Source organism: Hylobates moloch, unplaced genomic scaffold, assembly GCF_009828535.3.
Source record: "Hylobates moloch isolate HMO894 unplaced genomic scaffold, HMol_V3 SCAFFOLD_58, whole genome shotgun sequence".
Lineage (NCBI taxonomy): Eukaryota > Metazoa > Chordata > Mammalia > Primates > Hylobatidae > Hylobates > Hylobates moloch.
The window spans coordinates 272,954-296,844 of record NW_026652333.1 but is presented as its reverse complement, the minus strand read 5'-3'; the positions used below and the strand labels follow the sequence as shown (position 1 = coordinate 296,844).

At 42.9% G+C, this 23,891-nt stretch overlaps 2 protein-coding genes and 1 non-coding gene across 3 annotated transcripts in view; 2 read left to right on the top strand and 1 right to left on the bottom strand.

Annotated features, from left to right (window-relative positions):
• LOC116463753 (unconventional myosin-Ie) overlaps positions 1–23,891 on the top strand; it is a 231,182-nt gene that overhangs the window by 152,437 nt on the left and 54,854 nt on the right. The window contains exons 10-16 of the mRNA XM_032147009.2: positions 1,587–1,783; positions 4,978–5,058; positions 5,396–5,482; positions 9,082–9,168; positions 10,811–10,978; positions 14,203–14,288; positions 17,606–17,687. Coding sequence (XP_032002900.1) covers positions 1,587–1,783; positions 4,978–5,058; positions 5,396–5,482; positions 9,082–9,168; positions 10,811–10,978; positions 14,203–14,288; positions 17,606–17,687 — 788 coding nt within the window. The remainder of the gene's footprint in view (positions 1–1,586; positions 1,784–4,977; positions 5,059–5,395; positions 5,483–9,081; positions 9,169–10,810; positions 10,979–14,202; positions 14,289–17,605; positions 17,688–23,891) is intronic.
• Positions 6,885–7,025, top strand: LOC116463756 (U4 spliceosomal RNA). Its single transcript, XR_004246767.1, has one exon. It is a non-coding gene; the product is annotated as a U4 spliceosomal RNA (small nuclear RNA).
• Positions 11,144–12,821, bottom strand: LOC116463754 (L-lactate dehydrogenase A-like 6B). Its single transcript, XM_032147011.2, has one exon. The coding sequence runs from the start codon at positions 12,721–12,723 to the stop codon at positions 11,578–11,580; it is 1,146 nt and encodes a 381-aa protein (XP_032002902.1). The 5' UTR covers positions 12,724–12,821; the 3' UTR covers positions 11,144–11,577.

Here is a 23,891-nt window from a genome sequence, read left to right as displayed (position 1 = left end):
AATTTTGTTTACATGTCCTTTCTAAAAGGAAGCCGTTCTATTGCTCAAAGCAGTTTTGTGAAGCACTCATATAGAGGATAAATGTCTTGCTCTGGCATTATACTTTTTCAGAATGTATTCACTGACTTAATCTCATTGGAAGGTGTATACTGAGAAATGTCAGCCCGTTATATTCTAACACCATCTGTGAAATTCAAACAGATTATCCTTTATTGGGAGGCTTGTGATTTTTTTTAGCATTATCATAAGGCCTTTAACAAAATTCTTTTATCAGATAATTTTGGTAAAGCATTATGCAGAAAAAGAAAACTCATAGCCAAGTTCAAAATTTTCATTGCGTCTATAAAAATCTTTCATTCACATTGGAAAAATCTGAGCATTCTTTCATGTCGAAGAATAGTGTCATTTATTTATATGAGAACGTTCTGCCCAGAAATCAAGAAAACCCCATTTATATCACTAGCCCTCCTTGGTAAGTTTCATGGTCTGAAACAAGATGTTGAGCTATGGAAGTCTCCGTTTTTCTATCCAAAGACCACAAACTACCATACTATGTGACATTAGGGCAGGATATGAACAATACCATCCCCTTCATTTCACTCCATATGCCACCCTCAGAGGAATCTTCTTATAATGCCCCTCTTTATTAGCCATGAGGCCCCCTTTTGCCTCCAGCCCAAATATATCATAGCATTCAAGGACCCCCAGCATTGGAATCTGTCCTAATCTTTTTAATCTGACCTGAACTTTCAGCTGTAGCCAGTGCTAGTCCACACACTATAGACTGCGTCTCGTCTTGATCATGTCTCCCACACTTCTGCTTTCTCCCCTTGGTACACTCCCTTCTCCTCTCTGCATCTGCACAAATCGTATTCATCCTTTACACCCAGCTCAAATCTCTTGACTACCCCAGCAAGTAGTAATATCTTCTGTTCTAATTTCTCCAGATCTTGTCTGTCTGTGTTACATATACAGCTTTTCCAAGGGTTCTTTATTTGGCAAACTATTTTTGCCTCATCTAGATTGCTTTCAAGATTTCTTACATATTTTCTATCTTTTCCTCTCTCTTTAGTAACCCTACACATGCTAAATACTCAATAAACATGGGATTGGTTGTAATTATTAGTTCAGTAATATCAGGTGCTTCAAAAATGATGCTATGAAAACATTGTACTAAAAAGGAAGAAAACAATATTTGGAGCCAAAGAAATGTTTCTTGATTGAGTTCCTTCCTGGCTGTCGTGCTGGAAGCTTGGAGAGATGTCCATTTTAGGCATTTGACTGTGATCTCAGTAGGAGGGATAGGTTTGCCATCCTTCTTGAATCCCTGATTTGTATTATTGGAAGTCTCAGTCATCATAGGAATTGACTCATGTCGTAAAACAATTGGGAAAAACAAAGGAGATGGATGTGTGTGGAATTACTGATAAGCAGCCTTCACTAGAACGTAAGCTCTTGGGGCCCGTGATTGTGCCTTCTATGTACACGCACGTGCATGTGCACATAAGTGCCTCCATATGCTTGTGAGATGACTTGGAAGTGTCACAATTCTGAAAGATTGTCATGTTTTGTTTTACGTTCTACAGTTTTAGCTTTTCCTGCATATCTGCTAGGGATAAACCAGGACCGGTTGAAAGAAAAGCTAACAAGCCGGCAGATGGATAGCAAGTGGGGAGGCAAATCCGAATCCATCCATGTGACCCTCAACGTGGAGCAGGCCTGTTACACCCGGGATGCGCTCGCCAAGGCCCTGCATGCCCGGGTCTTTGATTTCTTGGTAGATGTAAGTAACACAGTTGATGTTGGTGATGCTTCATATCTTAGCTATAAAGAGTAAAACTAGTAGGCCGGGTGCGGTGGCTCATACCTGTAATCCCAGTACTTTGAGAGGCCAAGGTGGGAGGATCACTGCAGCCCAGGAGTTTGAGACCAGCCTCCGCAACGTGGTGAGACCCCGTCTGTACAAAAAAACACAAAAATTAGCCAGGTGTGGTGGCATGTGCCTGTGGTCCCAGCTACTCAGGAGGCTGAGGTGGGAAGATCACTTGAGCCTGGGAGGTCAAGGCTGCAGTGAGCCGAGATTACGCCACTGCACTCCAGCCTGGGGGATAGAGTGAGATCCTATCTCAAAAAAAAAAAAAAAAAAAGTAAAACGACTAAGGGTTTTGTGTTCCTGTTCTGGCTCCTTCCTTTCACGCATTACCTTAATTCACTTTCTGTCCTCTCACGCTGCGATTGCTGAATCCTGCTTTTTCTTCTAGAACTGCCCACCAAGATACCTTAGCTAAAACTAATATGGTAACAAGTTTCTTCTGGACAAAATATTTAGTAAAGTTAGGACTAGAGACCAGAAAAAGAGGAGACCCACGTTCTTGGGCCTTTCTTGACTTTTGGGCCTAAAGATTTAGGAATATTTTTTTCACATACTTCTATGTTACAAATTAACCCAAAACCTAGCGGCTTGAAACCATAAGCACTTATTTTCTCAGTTTCTGAGGGTGAGATATTTGGGATCGGCTGAGCTTGGTGGTTCTGACTCAAAGACGAGGGTGCAGTCAAGACGCTGATTGGAACTGTAGTTGTCTGAAGGCTTGCCTAGGGTTGGAGGATCTGGCTGAAAGATGGATTGCCCATGTGGCTGTTGGCAGGAGGTCTCAGCCCCTTGCTGCATGGACCTCTCCTTGAATATCCTCATAACATAATGGTTGGTTTTCCCCAGAGTGAGCAATCTGAAAGAGAGAATGAGCAAGAAGCCAGTTTTTTATGTCCTAATCTTGGACTTAGGTATTGTCACTCTGCCACATTCTGTTTATTAGAAGCAAGTCACTAAGCAAAGTCCACACTTAAGGGGAGGGGAACGAATCTCCACCTTTTGGAGGGAGGAATATCAAAAACTTTATCCATGTATTTTGAAACTATTAGATATTTTTGGTTATGGCATAATTATATGTGTGTGTGTATGTGTGTGTGTGAGTGTGTGTCTATATATATATATATATATAGACACACACACACATTGATACATATATACACACACACAGTGGGGGTCATTCGATCCAAAAGATAGATAGATAGATAGATAGATAGATAGATAGATAGATAGATAGATAGATAGATACACACATGCACATAAACTCTTACATATGAATATATATTTATATATGTATATCACATATATATTCTGACAGTCTTTCAGCAGTGTAGAGCTGCCAGTAACAATCTGTGTTAATCACTGTAGCCTCTAAATGGTAAAATAATAATAGCAGGCACTTACATAGCACTAACTATATAAGTGCCCAGATACTGTTCTAAGTATTTTAAAGAGAAAAAACCCTCACTTAATTCTTACAACAACCCTGTAACTTAGGTATTATTTTCTCTGTTTTACAGATAAACTAAGGGAGGCATAGATTGATTAAGGAATTTGCCCAAGGTCACTCTGTTATTATGTGATTGATCTAGGAGGCCCTAGATTCCTAGCTAGTTTGCTCCTTTGACATTTATATATTCAAGCTAGAAGGACCCTAGTCAAGGGACAACAGTGGGGGCCATTCGATCCAAAAGATCTGTATTTGATTCCAGGCACTAACATCTATGCGGATTAAAGTATGGTTAGTGTGGTTAGAGTAGGGTCAGGCAGGACAGGGTAGCAGAACTATTCTAGGTACTTTAGTGGCTATTTAAAGGATAACATTGCTTGGGAAGCTCAGGGTCATACTAAACAGAAGTCATGCAGTTAGGTTGTCCAGACCCCTCATTTTACTGAGAAGGGAACTTCAGGCCTGAGCAATGGTGGTTTTGCCCAAGGCCAATCAGCAAGAGGGCGGTACAGCCTGGGACTAGAATCGACATCTCTTGTGTGTTTGTTCAGAGCATCTTCCAGCACTGGGCTTCCTACCTACCTTCCTTTCTGTCATCTGTCAGTTTTTTTGTAAATAGTAAAAGTACATGAATACTCATGTAAGTGATCCTAATTTGAGGTGGGATTTACTGGGTACTGACTGTGTGTTGTATATGATTACTCATTCGCTCACAAAAGATGATATATCATTTTGTTTGCCCGGAAAACACCTCAGGTACTTCAGAATTCATCCAGGTATTCAGCACCTCAAATAATTTTTCGCTTACACTCCTCCCCCACTGCATCCCCCACCAACCCCTCTATCCAAACCTCCCCTGCTTTCATTACGTCTATTGCCATGAATTGCTTGGCCTCTTCTCACAGTGATTAAGAACACAGATTTAGGCATCATACTGCTTAAATTTAGTCCCAGACCCTGCTTCTTACATAGAACAACCTTAAGCAAGCCTTGGTGTATCCATGTGGAAAATTGGGAAAATAATGGTATCACTGCCATTTTGAGAACTGAAATGGGAATTAAGTGAAACAACACATTGAGGGCACTTAGCAAACCCTGGCAAAGGGGAATTTTCAATAGATGTAAGCTGCTTCTATTATCAATTCAAAAATAATGACTATTGTTACTATCTGCAGATAGTTCACCCTCTCTATAAGCTCCTAGGAACAAGGATTGTCTTGTCCTTAGCATCCCTGGCATATTGTGTTGGGTCATCATTAAATGACTGGTGAATGGAAGACAAAGGAAATGACAATTACAGATCCTTTAGTGTGGGTTCTTCATGTGAAATAGGTTTTAATTCCAAGATGACATTTTCTTCTAATTGTTAAGACTTCCTGAGAAAGCTGACTTGGCCAGAAATTAATGGTTATCATCATTAAGCAAACATTTTTTGTGTCTACTGTACTCGCTTTTCTGAATCCTGGTGGTTTTCCAAAGTACTCGACTTTGGACTGAGAGATTGTTAATGCAGCAAGTCTCCTGCCTTCACGTTGTCCTCTGTTTCCTGCAAGCAGTAGTGTTTGCTGTGTAGAGTCCAGCTTCCCTTTCGCCATTGCATGCCCGTTTTTAGTATAAATGGAAAGGAGTTCACTGCCATGTTGTTTACTTTCTCTAGTCGATCAATAAAGCCATGGAGAAAGACCATGAAGAATACAACATTGGCGTCCTAGACATCTATGGCTTTGAAATATTCCAGGTAAGGCCAGTTTGAATAACTAGGGGTTGAGGAGGGTGACATATTTCATCTGGCCTGCAAGAAATAATTCTAGGCAATGCAAAAACAGAAAAACAGAAAAACCACCACAACAAAAAAAACCACTCAGGCTCATTTTTGCCTTTGTGAGTTCTTCATGTACCTTTACCAAATTAGTTTCTCCTAAATATAAACTTCTTTCTATTGATGCATCCAACATTTCTATTAAAGCTTTTCACATGAAGACATTTCAATAAATCACTCCAGAAATGACTTTTAAATGATTTTGTGAAAGAATTACATGTGAATAACTTTTTTTTTTTTTTTTTTTTTTTTTCAGAAAAATGGCTTTGAACAGTTTTGTATCAATTTTGTTAATGAAAAACTGCAGCAGATTTTTATTGAACTGACATTAAAGGCAGAACAGGTAAGCAGTCCCTCTCTTCATCCTATTCTATTTATTATTTATTTTGTTTAAAAGGGTATAGATTTCTGTCTTTTGATAATAGATTTGGGTTCCAGTCTTATATTAGGAAATGCACCTAATAAAGTCAGGCAGAAAAACCATATGCCATTGTGGCATTTTAATCTATGAAATATAAATACCATCTGGAGCATTTGCCTTCTTCTTTAAGCAAATGATGCTGTGATGTTGGACTTAAGACTGGCTGCTTTTACTATACTGACTCATTGAGCACGTGGGAAATGGGAGCCTAGTTCCAGCGCCGACTGTCTGTGGCATATATTGTGTTCCAAATAAAAGACTTGGTTTTCTCAGATCTGCTCCATTTTCAATCTTCCCTAATAATACATGCATTTTTAACAAAGCTGGTATTTGAATACTTACCTGAGGTAACATGCCTTGCTATAGTTTCTTCTAAAGTTCAGTGCAGGCTGGGTGCTGTGGCTCATGCCTATAATCCTAGCACTTTGGGAGGCCGAGTCGGGAGAAGTGCTTGAGCCCAGGAGACAAAATGAGACCCCGTCCATACAAAATAAAATAAAATAATTAGCTGGACGTGGTAGCATAAGCCTATAGTCCCAGCTACCCTGGAGGCTGAGGTGAAAGGATTGCTTGAGCCCAGGAGGTCGAGGCTTACATCATCACACCACTGCACTCCATCCTAGACAACAGAGCAAGACTCTGTCTCAAAAATAAATAATAGCCAGGTGCAGTGGCTCACGCCTGTGATACCTGCACTTTGGGAGGCCGAGACAGGCAGATCACTTGAGGTCAGGAATTCGAGACCAGCCTGGCCAACATGGTGAAACCCCGTCTCTACTAAAAATACAAAAATTAGCTGGGCATGGTGGTGTGTGCCTGTAGACCCAGCTACTCAGGAGGCTGAGGCAGGAGAATCGCTTGAACCCGGGAGGCGGAGGTTGCAGTGAGCTGAGATCGTGCCACTGCACTCCAGCCTGGGCGACAGAGCGAGACTTCGTCTCAAAATAATAATAATAGATAAATAAATACATAAATAAATAAATAGTTCAGCGCAGTTTCCATTGTTTCCTGATAGCATATTGTTTTGGATTCCTGGGGCCACCATAACAAAGCACCACAAACTGAGCGACTTAAAACAGGAGCAGTTTCTTCCCTCCCAGTTCTGGAGCCCAGAGTCTGAACTCAAGAAGTCCTCAGGGCCACACTCCTTCTCAGGATAGAGGGGAGAATCCTTCCTCTTCTAGTTTCTGGTGGCTCCTGGCATTTCTTGGCTTATGGCAGTTTGACTCCAATCTCTGCCTGTGTCTTCACGTAGCCTTTTTCAGTGTCCCTCTGTGTCTATATCCAAATCTCCATCTCTTTTCTTTTATGAAGACACCATTTTAGCTTTGCACAATGGCAATATTTTAGCCAGTGAGGTTTATCTGAGGCATGATTATTGCTAATTGAAAACTTTTCACAATACCCTGCCATGACGACTTGAAATATAGTTGGCATTGACAATTTTTGACAGCGTCTATGGAGAGTGAACTGTAAAAAAAAAAAAAGAAAAAGAAAGACCAATTTTTTGGATTTCGAGTTCACTCTAAAACCAGGATGACTTACTGTGAGATCCTTAGTGAATTACGTTTACAAAGACCTTATTTCCAAACCTCACATTCTGAGGTTCCAGGTGGATGTGAAATTTGGGGGGGATACTATTCAAGCCATTACACACATCAAAGGCTGCTTGGGGTCATTTAGTTATGGAAGTGTTTATGCCTCTGCTTAGGAAACACCATACCAGGGGGTTTCACGTGACCTTCTGCCCTGGAACCTGCCCTTGGTGGTTTTGCTGTAGCTACTCTAAGGGGTGGGGAAGGCTAGAGGTTCACATGAAACCCACTGCTACCATTGCCATCTAAGTCCCTACCATGTCTAGCCCAGTCTCCTGCAGCAGTCTCCTAACTGGTTTGGTAGTTTCCATATGGGTTTCCCGTGAACCTCTAGCCTTCCCCAACCCTTAGAGTAGCCAGAGCAAAACAACCAAGAAAGAGCGTGATAGCCAGTGAGATGGGAGGTGGGAGGCAGGGGCTAGATCATATGGGAACTTGTAGGGCGTGGCTGAGACTTCGCATTTTATAGTAAGTGGAATGAGGACCCATTGAAGAATTTTGAGGGAGGAGTGACATGATCTGATTTGTTGTGTTTTTGAAAGGGTCACTGTGGCTCTATAGACTTACAGAGTGGGGTGAGGCAGGGGAAAGCAAACTAGAATGGAAGTTTAAAAACCAGTGAGGGGGATGCTGCAGGAGACTGCGCTAGACATGGTAGAGACTCAGATGGTGATGGTAGCAGTGCAGGTGGTGAGAGGGAGTATCTGGAGAGTGAGAGAATGGGACTTGCTCAGAATAATTAGCAATAGCCAAGAAAGAAAGAGCAATCACGGGTGATTCTTAGCTTTATACCCTGGATAACGGCAGATGGTGACACTATTTACTGGAGGGTGAGATTAGAAGCGGGGTTGTTTGGAGGTCACGGGAAATATGGAATGAGAGGTCCTCTAAACAGGTTAAGTTGGAGAGGCCTGTTTATTATACATCCAAGTGAAGATTCCAATCTGTAGAATGGATTTGAGTCTGGAACGCCGTGGCGAGATATACACTAGAGAAATAAATTCAGGGGTCATTAGCCTGTAGGTGGTATTTAAAGCCATGGGATTGATTGAAATCACCTAGAGAAGGAGGGCTGAGAAAACGAGAAGGCTGGAAGATTGAGCCCTGAGACTCCACCACATATAAAGGTCTGGAAATAAGAAAGAGCTAGCAAAGGAAGCCGACAAAGTAAAACCAGTGAGGAAAGAGGAAAAAACCAGGATGGTGTCGTGGTGTTCAAGTTAAATGAGCAACTAATAGACTGAAGAACCTTCCCATTAAGTACCTGGATGCTAATCTGTACTCCTGTCCTGTATTACTTTTTTTTTTTTTTTTTTTTTTTTTTTTATGGAGTTTCGCTCTGTCGCCCAGGCTGGAGTGTAGTGGCATGATCTCGGCTCACTTCAACCTCCACCTCCTGGGTTCAAGCAATTCTCCCACCTCAGCCTCCCAGGTAGCTGGGATTACAGGCACGCCCCACCATGCCCAGCTACTTTTTGTATTTTTAGTAGAGACAGGGTTTCACCATGTTGGTCAGGATGATCTCGAACTCCTGACCTTGTGATCCACCCACCTCGGCCTCCCAAAGTGCTGGGATTACAGATGTGAGCCACCGCGCCCAGCCCTATGTTAAATTTTAAGAGTTTTGTGATTTTTTTTTTGTAACTGGATTTATCAGTTTGGTGCTACTAAATTGTAGTTTTCGTTGGCCAGAAACAGTTGTGTGGTAACAATTTCATAGGGTTCAAACTAAACATAAAAATCACCAAGTCATAAAATGTTCCTTTTCTGTTACCTCTTAGAAAATAAGAAATTAAAGTTCCTGGTCTTTGTTGAAGGACATTCAGGTTTTTCTTTTTCATGGGAATTTTTGTCCATTCAGGGTTTGTCCGTGCAGAGCTCTTGCTATTTGAGAAATAATGTGAGTTCCTGGTTTCTGTCTTACAGGAAGAATATGTTCAAGAGGGAATAAGATGGACACCCATTGACTACTTTAATAATAAAATCGTATGTGACCTCATAGAGAACAAAGTGGTAAGTGTTGGTTTAGTATGTCTCTTCACTGCTCACAGGTTTACATTAAGTGAGTTTTTATTCTCCGTGTCGTTTCAGAACAGGCAACTTGACAACTCTGATTTGCAGAGAATTTGAGCAATTGTACTAGTTTTCTGTATGTGTGAAAAGAAAACGGTAGGGTTTTATTCTGGCAGTAAATATGAACATGTGGATAGGAGTAAAATGTCAATTTACAAATGGAAGTTGTTACTGAATTCTAAGAGAAGACAGGATCACATGATGACTTAGCATGTGAAGAGCCATAAAATTGGCCCTGTGTTCTAGTCCAACTTCTAGGACTTTAGCCTTAATGACTGATTCAGGCTGGGCATGGTGGCTCATGCCTGTAATCCCAGTACTTTGGGAGGCCGAGGCAGGTGGATCGCTTGAGCACAGGGGTTCAAGACTAGCCCCAGCAACATGGTGAAACCCTGTTTCTAAACACAAAACTTAGCTAATACAAAAATTGTATTAGCTAAATACAAAAATTAGCCAGGCATGGTGGCACGCACCTGTGGTCCCAGCTACTCTGGAGGCTGAGGTGGGAGGATCACTTGAGCCTGGGAGGTTGAGGCTATGGTGAGCTGAGATTGTGCCACTGCACTCCAGCCTGGGTGACAGAGTGAGGCAAGAGCCTGTCTCAAAAAAAAAAAAAAAAAAAAAAAGGTGATTCAAAATAAAAGTGATACAGAACAAATATCTCTATAGGGTTTTTTTATATATATAAAAGCCAAAAACTGGAAACTAAAAACATCCGTAGATTTATTTATTTACATATTTATTTATTTATTTGGAGAGGTGTCTCACTCTGTTGCCCAGGCTGGAGTGCAGTGGCATAATCTCGGCTCACTGCAACCTCCATCTCCCAGGTTCAAGCGATTCTCCTGTCTCAGCCTCCTGAGTAGCTGGGATTACAGGCACCCACCACCACACCTGGCTAATTTTTGTATTTTTAGTAGAGGGGGGTTTCACCATGTTGGCCAGGCTGGTCTCAAACTCCTGACCTCGTGATCCACCCACCTCGGCCTCCTAAAGTGCTGGGATTACAGGCATGAGCCACCATGCCCGGCCAGACAACTTAGTTATTAAACAAACTGTAGCATATCAGAAAAGAGAAATATAGCCATTAAAATAGTAAGTGTGAAGAATGTGTGAAACATGAGGAATGCTTATAAAATAGTGCTATGTGAAAAAGGAAATGCATTATACAATGTGTACACGAAATAACTAGGTAAATGATGCCTATATGGGTAACACGCTGAAAGAGAACATGAAGAAATAGATTAGGTCAAAGGAAAATGTTTTTACTTTTGGATTCTTAAGCCTTAAGTCAATTTGGCATGAATATGAGTGAGCAGATAATGATCTGTGCATGACTCTTGGATAAAACTTCAGGGAGTTAAACAGCTTTTTGGAAAATGGAGTTTCCTCCCTCTTTAGATCTAAGTGGTGACTCCCTATTTGGGACTATTAATTGCATTCTTGCCTGAAGGGGAAGGCTGACTTTCAAGATGGTATCTTAAGTCTGGGGAGCTGTTTCCTTGCCTAAGAAAGGACCTGATAAGCATTGTCTGTTTTGGAGAGGTCAGTGACTAGGGCATTGCCTTCTTGCTCCCATCAGAACCCTCCTGGCATCATGAGCATCCTGGATGACGTGTGCGCCACGATGCATGCGGTGGGTGAGGGGGCAGATCAGACGCTGCTCCAGAAACTTCAGATGCAGATTGGGAGTCATGAGCACTTCAACAGTTGGAACCAAGGCTTCATCATTCATCATTATGCTGGGAAGGTATGGCCCATATCCATTTTAATGTCTATCTGTTTTAAGCCTTTGGGTCTGTGATCTGGTTTCTCATGAAGCAAATCATATGGCTCGCCGTATTTTATTCATTCAACAAATAGAATTTATTAACTATCAAAGGAAGCAAAACAAAAGATTGTATATCCTGCTGCATTGTTTTTGTATGTACATACTTTTATTTTTACATTGTAGAAGAAGCTACTACTTTTTTACAGCATATAAATGAACATAGGTATAAACCAGCAAGAATGAAAGAAATAGCATATATCTAATGAAAAGAGCCAGAATTTCTAGAACACAATAAATACCTACATCCTACTTTTTGGGAACCAAATGCCAACTACATATATATAACATGGCAAGTGCTGCTACATCAGAGGTACCAAAAATACTTAGGAATTGTAAATAAGTATCGTCCAGCACGTGGATGCTCAATGAAAGAGCTGGAGGACTAAATAAATAGGAAAGTCACTCTACCTACTTTCCTGTTTCCATCTTTTAGGAATTCAAGTTTATTCAAAATTTTGTTATATAATCCTGTATCTATGATCTCTTCAATAGTTTCGGAATGGTAGTTTTAGACAACTTTAAAGCTTAAGCTCCCTCTGAATTTCCCAAAGTGTTTTTGCACTTTTTTTCAGATGGGCCTCTTCTTCGGGGGTCAGCTTTATCTTTATAAGGTTGGTAATACCATTTTCTCCCAGGATACAAGGAACACTGAGAAATACTTCTTCATCTATTCCATAGAGGCCCTTAATTATGGTGGAAACTGGATGTGTTCTCCTAAGATTCTTCAAAATACTTTCTGTTAAATCAGCCACAGATAGGCCAATGGCCCAAGAAGTATAACCTTTCATTTTAATAATCTCATAGGCAGTAGCAATCACTTCTTTGTGGACGTTTTTCCATTGCTCAGGATCTTTATCAGTTCCTATATCAGAGTTCAGATCCTTCAGCGGGACACCAGCTATGTTCACTCCACTCCACACAGGAACACTTGAGTCTCCATGCTCTCCGAGGATCCATCCATGGCAGCTTTCAGAATGGATACCAAGCCTTTGTCCAATCAAGAAACGAAAACGAGCAGTATCCAGATTACAGCCGCTTCCAATAATACGGTTTTTGGGAAATGCACTCAACTTCCAAGCTACATAAGTTAAGATATCCACTGGATTGGAAACAATAATCAGTTTGCAGTGGGGGCTGTACTGGACAATACTGGAAATCATTAACTTGAAGATGGCCACATTTCGCTGGACTAAATTAAGGCGTGTTTCTCCCTTTTCTTGGCGTGCACCTGCTGTGATGATCACTAGGTTGGAGTTTGCTGTGACAAAGTAATCTTTGCTACAAACAATATTTGGCATTTTCGTGAAAGAGCTGCCATGTTGAAGATCCATTGTCTCACCCTTCAGTTTGTCTTCATCAAGATCCACAAGCGCAAGTTCATCACTCAAGCCTTTTAATAAGATGCTGATAGCGCAGGCCATGCCCACCGATCCAGTTCCTATGATGGAGACCTTACTGTGATGAATGGGCTCCTCGGAAGTGAAGCGCTCAATAAGCTCACTCTTCACAGTCGCCATCTTGCTCACAGGGGTGAAGAGCCAGGCGCCCTTGAGCGGGATGCGCCCTGCTTGACGGGGACACAGGGCCATCCCCAGGCATAGGAAATTCGCTCCCACCGAGCTCACTCTCTGGCTGGCCCGCACAATAGGCACAGCCCAACTCATGGCTGCTCACTCAAGAAGTGGAGAGAGAGAATGGAAAAAAGCTGCTGATCTGAACGCTGAGACGCCAAGAGAGCCGTTGGCAGGACCTTCAGCACTCTACGGCGGGTGCGCGTGACCCGCCCCCTGGCCCTCTACTGCGGCTGCGCGGGCCTTGCCAGAGTCTCCGACACGTGCTTTCCGTGGGTGCTCAGACTAAGGCAGTGAAGGGCTGCTTCTCTAGCAAGTGATTTCTGGAGTTAGTTTTACAAAGAGTATTATCAATAGTTGACATGCTTAAGAGGCTAACCTAGATCCCTGGAATTACTAGTTTTTTATTTTTAGTATGAATGCCAAGGAAACATGCTTCTGTTAACTACAGATGAAAATAAGGTTTCGTTTTCTGAACCGTGACCCTGCCAGGAAGGATAGGGCTCTGTGCTTTGCGGACCGGTGGCTGCCTGCACCATCTCCCAGTGTCCCAGAATTGGGCTCCTGCTTTCTGGTCTATGGTGCTGGAGGCCTATTTTGAAAGGATCCCACTGCCTTGGTGCCAGTCCTGGCCAGGACCCACACTGGGACAGTCAGCTGGGGCTTGAGCAGGGTAGGGGCCGGCTGGGAGTCACTCCAGCACTAAATCTCATCATGTTACTGCATATTTTTGGAATATGAATCACCCTGCTACATATATTAGCTGCTGAAGAAATGGATTTTCGTCTTGCCTCTTGCTGGAATCACAGACTGGCATTCCTTGTCTCCCCTTGCCTACTGGTAGTATAAATTGAGGCCCAGAGTTCACTTTTGGTGTTTGTTCTTATAAAACCCATGAGTATTGGGTGCCTACTGGGTGCCAGGCTGTGTGGGGCTGCTGATGATAAAAAAGTTAAGTTGAGGTCATGGTCTTGGGGACTTCCTGGTCCTATGGAAATCCCCTGGTCTCATCCATCATCCCAGCTGATCTCTTGTTAAACAGAATATCTGAGCATAAGTTTCTGGCCAGATTGGTGCAAATTTGATACCACTTCTGGGAGAAACTGCAAAGACTTAGATGACATGGCTCATTGCAGTGAATTACTGAGCATGAGGTGCTTCACTTTTGCTCTGTCTTAGCTAAAATTTAGGAAAAGTATTGAGTTTGTTACTTAGACACCCCTATGGATCCACTGAAGAAGGGGTATGGGTCCTTGAGAGCTAGAGTTCTGATTATGGATCAGCTGGGCCATCCAGGCAGCCAGATACTCATCAGCATCTGCAGGCCTTCCCCACTAAGTCAGCTGACAAGTAAGACATGCACAGCCTTCCTGTGACAGTGCACAATGAAATTCCAAATGCAACATCTGGAAATCCACATGTTGTGGTGAGGATAGCCATGCCAGCTTGGGTTTTTTGTTCGGTGAAATTAGAGTTTTTATTCAATAAATGATTTTGTTCAATGAATTACATTTTGTTCAATGAAATTACATGTTGTTCAATGAAATTCGATTGCTTTCCATTCTTGGCCAGGTATCCTATGACATGGATGGCTTTTGTGAAAGGAACCGGGATGTGCTTTTTATGGATCTCATCGAGCTTATGCAGAGCAGTGAGCTGTAAGTATGTTTTGCCATAGTTGACAGGGGATATACGTTTGATGAAATTTTCAATATGAAAACAAACTTATGAGCTGGGTGTGGTGGTGTGTTCCTATAGTCCCAGCTACTCGGAAGGCTGAGGCAGGAGGATCACTTAATCCTAGGAGTTGGAGGCTGCAGTGAGCTGCGATCAGTCCTGTGAATAGCCGCTGCCCTCCAACCAGGCAACATAAGAACACTGTGTCTCTAATAAAGAAAAAAACAAAAACAAAAAAAAACACCTGCGATGTTTAGTGGTTAGCATTTTGTTCCTTTATGCTATTGGGTCTGGATTATCATTAATCTATTTGGTTTCTCAAAATAGCTTTCTCTTCTCTATATCAGTGTCTCCCTTTTATGTTCCTAACACTTCATGCCCCCAAATTCCAAGTGCCATCTACAGGTCCTTCAGGGCCTCAGGCTTTCTACCTTTCAATACTATTAACAGGGAGAAATTAGCCCACTGGCTTTGGATTGGGATGGCCATTTCTGACTATTCAAGAGTGGAACAGTCTGGTTCTATGATACTTTGCCCTTGAACTCTTCTTCATGGTCACTGAATTTTTAAAGATGGTTAATGGCTTAGCAAGACCCACATTAACCAGAGTCCCTGAAGTACTTAAGAAATGGTTTGAGAACTCTGGGAGGGACAACTAAAGAAGGAGTGACTAAGAGATCCATTTTAACTCCCAAGACCCTGTTTCAGCTGTAGGGGTAGAAGAGTGGAGGTATCCCCCTTGCACGCTGCTAGATCTCTCAAGACCACCTCTGCCTTCCTCCCCTCTTCCCTGAAAAGGTTCTCAAGATCCTGGATAACACATAAGAAGATGTAATTTACATGAGCAAGTCCATGCTTGCAAGGCAAAGCCCATGCATGCCAGATCTTACAATTTCTAGAGCTTCTTTCAAGTAAGAGCTGCCCTTTTGCTCTGTATTACTTAAGCTGTCACAATAGCAAGGCCAGCTTCTCTAATCAACAGCAGCGAGCCTGATAATTTCCTAATAAAGGCCTGACTGCAATGAAAGCAAAGCAAGAGTTTCCTTTTCAGGCCCTGGTCAGCTGATCTGCTCCATTTAATTCTGTCCCTGTAGCTCCCTGCCCCTCCTCAATCTCTGCTCTCCATCCCTGCCCTTCCTTGCAGTCACACCACCATTTTTGAGATTTTGCATTTCTTTTTATTCAAAACATACAAAATCAATTTGTTCTTCTCTGAGATGGTTAGGTAAGCCACAAGTCCTGGCTTGTGGGTTTTATGGCAGTCAGGTGCAGACTTGCTTCCAGAGATTGTTTTTAAAAAATTATTAAAATTCATGCCAAGTTTAAGAGCTATTATTGCTTCCACATAAACTGCTGTCATATAGACATGGCCTGTTATTTTGTAAACACATTTGATGTCAAAATCTGTAGTTGTATCTGATCAAGTTAAAAGTAGATCGCTGGGGAGACTTCCTGGAAAATTCAAGATGCCCAAAAAGTCATTGTGGAGGCAGTGAGTTTGAGTTTGAATGTCAGATTCCTAATTTACATGGATCCCGTCATTCACCCAGTCAGCAAATATATATTATGGACCAACTATGCACCATGCTATGCTTCAGACACCAGGGACACTAAGATGAGTAAGGCATTGTCCCTGCCCTGTTGCCAGTGAGGCACATATAAACACATGCAGCTCAAATAGCACCACTAATGAAAGTATCTTCAGGCCGGGCACAGTGGCTCATGCCTGTAATCACAGCACTTTGGGAGGCCAAGGTGGGTGGATCACGAGGTCAAGAGATCAAGACCACTCTGGCCAACATGTTGAAACCCTGTCTCTACTAATAATACAAAAATTAGCTGTGCGTGGTGGCACGCGCTTGTAGTCCCAGCTACTTAGGAGGCTGAGGCAGGAGAATCGCTTGAACCCGGGAGGCAGAGGTTGCAGTGAGCCAAGATCGCACCACTGCACTCCAGCCTGGGCGACAGAGCGAGACTCCATCTCAAAAAAAAAAAAAAAAAGTATTTTCAGCCGGCAGAGCACTCGTGATTTGTTACTGCTCCACTTAAAATTGCTCATACTCAAAAGCAGTTTGTCAAGGTTTTCTGTGTAGAGCTGGGAACAGTGTGCTACTGGCATCTGGTGAGCAGAGACCATGGATGCTGCTAAATATCCCACAATATGTAGAAGAGGCGCCCTCCTCGGCCCCCAACAAAGAATTATTCAGCCGCAGATACCAATGGTGCCCAGACTCAGAAACTCTGCTCTAGAGCAAAGCAGCATCTGCACTGAATCCAGACATTTCGTATAATTCCCTGAGCTCTGGTCTATCTTGCTTGTCTTTTTTTTTTTTTTTTTTTTTTTTTTTTTTTTTGGAGACGGAATCTCGCTCTTTCACCCACGCCGGACTGCAGTGGCGCACTCTTGGCTCACTGCAAGCTCCGCCTCCCGGGTTCACGCCATTCTCCTGCCTCAGCCTCTCTGAGTAGCTGGGACTACAGGCACCCGCCATCACGCCCGGCTAATTTTTTGTATTTTTAGTAGAGACGGGGTTTCACCGTGGTCTCGATCTCCTGACCTCGTGATCCGCCCGCCTCGGCCTCCCAAAGTGCTGGGATTACAAGCGTGAGCCACCGCGCCCGGCCCTATCTTGCTTGTCTTAACAAACACATGCTGGCCGGGCGCAGTGCCTCACGCCTGTAGTCCCAACACTTCAGGAGGCTGAGGCAGGAGCACCTCTTGAGTCCAGTTGTTTGAGACCAGCCTGGGAAACATGGCGAAACCCCATCTCTAAAGAAAATACAAGAATTAGCTGGACGTGGTGGCGCCTGCCTATATATAGCCCCAACTACTCAGGAGGCGGAGGTGGGAAGATGGCTTGAGCCTGGGAGGTCGAGGCTGCAGTGAGCCATGATTGAACCCCTGCGCTCCAACCTGGGCAGTAGAGCAAGACCCTGTCTCAAAAACAAAAGAAAACAAAAACCTGAAATCCCCTACTGACCTCCCTCTGTTATGTTCTGTTAAGATATACCTCAATTCCTGTGACTAGGGGCGTTGGAAAGGCAACGTTTTAAAATTTATTTTGCAGTCTTTGATTCCAAATTGCTTATATCTTAGAATTCTTTCCCTTCATGTCTGTTGTCCATTGTTCATTTCCCCAAGTCACATCTTGGTGGCCCGCGTTGTGAGTCAGATGGCTTTTCTGTAGCCAAGGTTATGTGCCTGGGGATAGCCCTTCACCCCATCCTCTAAAAAGGCAGGCTTTCAGCCCCAAAGGTACTTACAGGTTGCTAATTCATTCTCTTCCTCCTTTTCCAGGCCTTTCATAAAGTCTTTATTTCCGGAAAATCTGCAGGCTGACAAGAAAGGGCGCCCAACTACTGCCGGAAGCAAAATAAAGGTTAGTGCTATTTTAGGAAGTTTATAGATTCTTATAAGGGCTAGGGCTTTCTAGGAGTCAGGAACTGCACCCCTGGGCCAGGATGAGGTCAGTGAGATGTGAGGAGACGGTTACAGAAGATGCCCAGAAGTAACGTCGCTGCTTGTTAAAAGGTTCCAGGATGCAAGCTGAATTTGACTTGGCTGTACCGAAACCTTAAATGGATATTAAGTACCTCATAGCTTAATAGTCAGCAGATGATAATCAGCTACTTTCTAAGAGGAAATGGCCTTAAACAGAATCTGGAAGAATTTATGTTAAACTATCAGAGAAGTGTTGTGGTTCGCAGCCATGTTTTGGATATTGATGACAGTTTTCCAGGCCAGGCCCAAAAACCTGCCAGTTATGGAACGTTACTTGCCAGAAATTCTGCTTGGTCTTTTAGGGGCAATTTATGCATGCCTCCTCACTGGGTCCTGCAGGCCTCTCCTTGCTGTGAATTGAAGACACATCTAGCCACCTAGTGTCTCAAAGTCTGAAGGAAATCTTACAGTGTTTCTCAGGAAGTAGGCAGGGTTCTGTGGTACCTGAGCCATTACACTGAATTAAGAGTTTACACTTAATTACACTGAATTAAGAGTTTGTGGGCCGGGTGCGTCAGCTAACGCCTGTAATCCCAGCACTTTGGGAGGCTGAGGCGGGTGGATCACCTGAGGTCAGGAGTTTAAGACCAGCCTGAACAACATGGAGAAACCCTGTCTCTACTAAAAGTACAAAATTAGCCAGGCATGGTGGCACATGACTGTAGTCCCAGCTACTCAGGAGGCTGAGGCAGGAGAATCACTTGAACCCGGGAGGCAGAGGTTGCAGTGAGCCAAGATTGCCCCATTGTACTCCAGCCTGGGCAACAAGAGTAAAACTCCATCTCAAAAAAAAAAAAAAAAAAAAAAAAAAAGTCTGTGTCAGCCAGATGTAGTGGCTCAGGCCTGTAATCCCAACACTTTTGGAGGCCGAGGAGGGAGGATTACTTGACCCCAGGAGTTCGAGACCAACCTGTGCGATATAATGAGAACCCCATCTCTACTAAAAATAAAAATTAGACAGGTATAGTGGCTCAAATCTATGCTCTCAGCTACTTGGGAGGCTGAGGCAGGAGGATCGCTTTAGTCAAGGAAGTCAAAGCTGCAGTGAGCCATGATTGCTCCAGCCTGGGGGACAGAACAAGACCCTGTCTCCAAAAAAAAAAGAAAAAAATAGTTTTTGTCATTGTGTCACACACAATCATGTAACTCTAAGAAATACTCACTAAGCTATTTTTTAAAATCATACTGGTTAAGAATAATTTTTTTTTAATTATACCAGCTAAATACTTCCTCAGTTTTACAATCAAAGGAATGGTTGAGTGACAACAGGGCTTTGAGTTTGCTCGCCTGTGTTCGAATCTCAGCTCTGGCTTTTCCTCGCTGTGTGCTTGCCAAGGTGTTACTTACGCTCTCAGTGCCCTCACCGCTTCCCTGTAAAATGGAGATATTAGTGTCTATCTTAAGAGATTACCGTGATGATTCAGCTTCATAATTCATTGGAAGCATGTAACGCAGTGCCTGAGGCATACTGAACACAAGATGTATATATATGCTGTGACTACGTTCTTCCCCATTAGCCCCATTCTTGTATCACCGTTGTTGGTCTCTGCTTAATTGTTGTTTTTTTCTTTTTTTGTAAAGTTGGGGGTCTCACAATGTCACCCAGGCTGGTCTTGAACTCCTGGGCTCAAGCGATCCTCCCACCTCAGACTCCCAAAATGCTAGGATTACAGGTGCAAGCCACTGAGTCCAGCCTGGGCTTTCAGCTGTAGGGTAGAGCCCTCTGAGTGTCAAGAACATCATGTTGAAAGAACTAGAGAAATTTAGTAGCCCCAGGACAGTCACTGGGTTAGGCTTACTGGAGCAGATTGCTGAAGGCAGAAAACAGATGAAATTCTCATGAGGCCCAGATATTAATGTCTGCATGAAGTTTATGACTCATGCCTTTACTCCTAAGTCCTGGATAAGAATTAACTCTGGGCTGGAAAATCAAATCATAAGACTTGTCACATTCAGATCCAAGGGGCCCAGATCATCCAGGTTATGATGACTCATTTCCAAGTGGTCTGGATTATTGTCTATAAAAAGGAGAGCAAGGGTAGGGACACTTTTATCCTCCTTGAAGACTTGTCTCCTTTCTTTCCTTCGTATGCTTGTCTGGTTGAAGGCTCAAAGTGCCACCATTGTGGGATGTTTCCAAAATGTTTAGGTTTACAAGTCCCAGGCCCTTGTCTAGGGAGGTCAAGCTGAAGTCACCCAGTTTACCTAAAGAGAGTACAGCATGTTTTCCCACCTCCAGGCACACTCTCCTTGGTGGATGTTGTGACCTCTGTCTGCCTGGCTATCTGCCTCCACATAGGAATAAAAGTCTCTCCCAGTACCTCTTACAGATACATAGCCATGGCCCAATCTCTGATACATTCCATATCCACAGTATTTTGCAGACATCATTGTCATCTTAACAATATCCCTGAGGCATAAGCATTTAAAAGGATTCTGAGTTCCTTGAAAGAAAAATTAAACTTGTGTTCAAGGTCATCGTAGTGTTATATATTTCATTATATTCTAATTATTTAAAAATTTAAACTGATTTGTAGGATTTAACTAATAGAATATTCATTTGATGGGAACTCTTATTATCTTGATTATAGATAAAAGTATAAATATAGTAATATTTAATAGCACTTGATTTTGAGGTTTTACCTAATTCAATATTGTTGTGTCTGGAAGGGACCAGTACAGGTTGAGCATCCCAAATCCTGAAATGCTCCAGTGAGCATCTCCTCTGAGCATCATGTTGGTGCTCAAACAGTTTCAAATTTTGAAGCATTTTGGATTTCAGCTTTTCAAGTTAGGGATACTCAACTATAAATTATAATGCAGGCAGGCACAGTGGCTCATGGCTGTGATCCTAGCACTTTGGGAGACCGAGGTGGGTGGATCATTTGAGGTCAGTCTGGCCAACGTGGTGAAACCCCATCTCTACTAAAAACACAAAAATTAGCTGGGCATGATGGCAGGAGCCTGTAATCCCAGCTACTCAGGAGGCTGAGGCAGGAGAATCACTTGAGCCCAGGAGGTGGAGGTTGCAGTGAGCCGAGATCGTGCCATTGAACTCCGGCCTGGGCGACAGAGCAAGACTCCATCTCAAAAAATAAAATAAAGTATAATGCCAATATTCCAAAGTCTGAAAAAATCCAAAATCCGAAACACTTCCGGTCCCGAGCATTTCAGATAAGGGATACTCATCCCATATTTAAATTAGAGCCAAAGATTGATGCTACAGAGAAACAGAATCAAGCTCAGAGTTGGCAAAGGCAGACTGGCTACAGCTTTATCTGAGTGCAGCTGGAGCTATAAGGGACATGACAGTGGAAGTGCAGACATCATGCAGGTGATTGGATTGGTTGGGGTTTTTTGTTTTTTTTTTTTCCTTGAGATGGAGCCTTGCTTTGTCACCCAGGCTGAAGGGCAGGCAGTGATGCAATCTTGGCTCACTGCAACCTCCACCTCCCAGGTTCAAGTGATCCTCCTGCCTCAGCCTCCCACGTGGCTGGACTACAGGTGGCACCACCATGCCTGGCTAATTTTTTGGTATTTTTTTTAGTAGAGACAAGATTTCACCACGTTGGCCAGGCTGGTCTCGAATTCCTGACTTCAATTGATCGCCTGCCTCAGCCTCCGAAAGTGCTGAGATTACAGGAGTGAGCCATTGCACCCGGCCTGATTGTTTGTTTTTTAATATCTATTTCAATCTCTAGATTAAATTAGAGGTCTTCTAGTTCAACCTACTTAGTTTACAGATAGAGAACTGAGGGCCAGAGAAATCTAGTGATTAGTCATGTAGCTTGCAAATAAAAGTGCCAGGACCCACAGTCAGGCCTGCTGTCATCTCTGTTGAAGGTAGAATGAGGAGTTTTCACCCTAAGCTGTTTCTCACTGTTCTGTCTGCATATTTTAACACCTGCTTCTGTTGAGCAAGTGCTGTTGGTACTTTTCTGTCCTAACTTAGGAACCCCTCTTGGCTGGAATCAGGATTAAATTCAGTTACTGCTTCACAACCACCTCAGCAGACGTCTTAAGTTGACCCAAGGCTGGGCACAGTGGCTCACACCTGTAATCTCAGCACTCTGGGAGGCCAAGGGGGGGAAGATTGCTTGAGGCCAGGATTGGAGACCAGTCTGAGAAATATAGTGAGACCCCATCTCTACAAAAAATTTTTTTCAAAAATTAGCTGGGTTAGCTGGGTGTGGTGGCATGTGCTTCCAGTCCCAGCTACACAGAGGGCTGAGGTGGAAGGATCACTTGAGCTTGGGAGGCCGAGGCTGTAGTGAGCTGTGATCATGCCACTCTACTCCAGCCTGGACAACAGAGCAAGACCCTATTTCAGAAATTAAAAATAAATAAATAAAGTTGACCCATAGCTATTGAAATGCAGGATGATTTTGATGGTTAAGATGTATTTCTATTTGCTGAAATTAATTATTCACAGCCTGGTGGCTTCTGTCTAATCCTACCTCACCCAGTTAATTCCTTTTATATCACACTAAATGATCCTATCTCTTTGTCAGCAAGGCAGGATAGCATTGTTGCCAAAGAACAGGCTTGGTAGCCCATGACGTGGGTTCAAGCCTTACTTCTCTTGCATGCAAATTGTGTCATCTTGAGCAATACTTTGTTTCTTTAAGGCCCAGCTTTCTCATCTAAAAAACAGGAATAATATTAAATAGTAGCTACCTCTTTGGGTTGTTGTGAGGCATAAATGAGATAATCCATTTATCTAATCCACACTGCAAACTCAGTAAATGTTATCTGTCACTATTTTAGCTGGAGAGGACTATGGCAAGTGACTTATAAACCTAAGTTACACTTGCCTCTCTATGTTTTCTTACACTGAGGTGAAAAAGAAGAAATGCTATTAAATACTTAGGACAAAAGAGTTTGCAAAGTTATTCTTGGAAATTAAAAGTTGTAGGCCGGGCACAGTGGCTCATGCCTGTAATCCCAGCACTTTGAGAGGCTGAGGCGGGTGGATCGCCTGAGGTCAGGAGTTTGAGACCAGCCTGACCAACATGGTGAAACCCCGTCTCTACTAAAATTACAAAAATTAGCTTGGCCTGGTGGCATATGCCTGTAGTCCCAGCTACTCGGGAGGTGGAGGCAGGACAATCGCTTGAACCCGGGAGGCAGAGGTTGCAATGAGCAGAGATCACGCCGCTGCACTCCAGCCTGGGCCTCAGAATGAGACTCCGGCTCAAAAAAAAAAAAAAAAAAAAAATCGTAATTAAATATAAAACTAAAATCTAAAAATGAAGTTTAAAAAATTAAGAATTTGGGGATTTTAAGGAAAAAAAAAAGCTGTGTTACATTCAACTCTGCAGTCCCCCTCCGGCTGCACCTGATGTATTGCAAAAATCGTCAAATTTGTTCTCAAGTGCAGTCTACATCATCAAAGAACATAAGAGGCAATTTACTTTTTCATCATAGGACTTTGCTTTGATCATGCAACCTCTGCAGCCCTGTCTGTCCTCAATTTCAAGCATCGCAAAGAATGCTATTTCCTGCACATGTAAACAGAGAACTTAATTCACCAATGAATATCTTGCTTTGAATATACTCAATAGTTTTTCTCAAGGGTTTCAGATTTCCCAAACCCATGAAAACAGAAAAGTCCTAATTGAGAGAGGGTTGTCTCTTGCAAGCAAATCTCTTCTGCTGACTTCGTAATGGTTTTCTGGCTTTGGAGGTCCCTTTTTGCTTTTTTTTTCTTTTAGAGGTTTTCTCTCTTCAGGCTGCTTTGCTTGGAAGTGGAGTTCGCGTGTGTGCCACATCCTTGGACCCACAGGGTGTGCTCAGCTGTGGGGTAGGAATGCTGATGTGAGCTCTACTCCCGTTTCTTCAAACAAAGTTTGAGATGCTCAGGGTTTAAAATACTTCATAAGCAATTTCAGCTTTATGTGGCTTTTTCTGCTTGAATCCAGTTCTACTTTAAGTACCCAGTGCACAGGCATTAATAGAAGGTTTTATATAGAATATTCTAGATTTGCAAAGAAATAAGCAGCCACAGATAAAGTGTTCAGACTCCACAGGTTTTTAAATGGACATATTGAGGAAGAAACTGAATGAAATGGCATATCAAAAG

What these genes read in the sequence shown, in the direction of transcription:
- LOC116463754 (XM_032147011.2), bottom strand. Translation starts at nt 12,723, where the DNA reads ATGAGTTGGGCTGTGCCTATTGTGCGGGCCAGCCAGAGAGTGAGCTCG.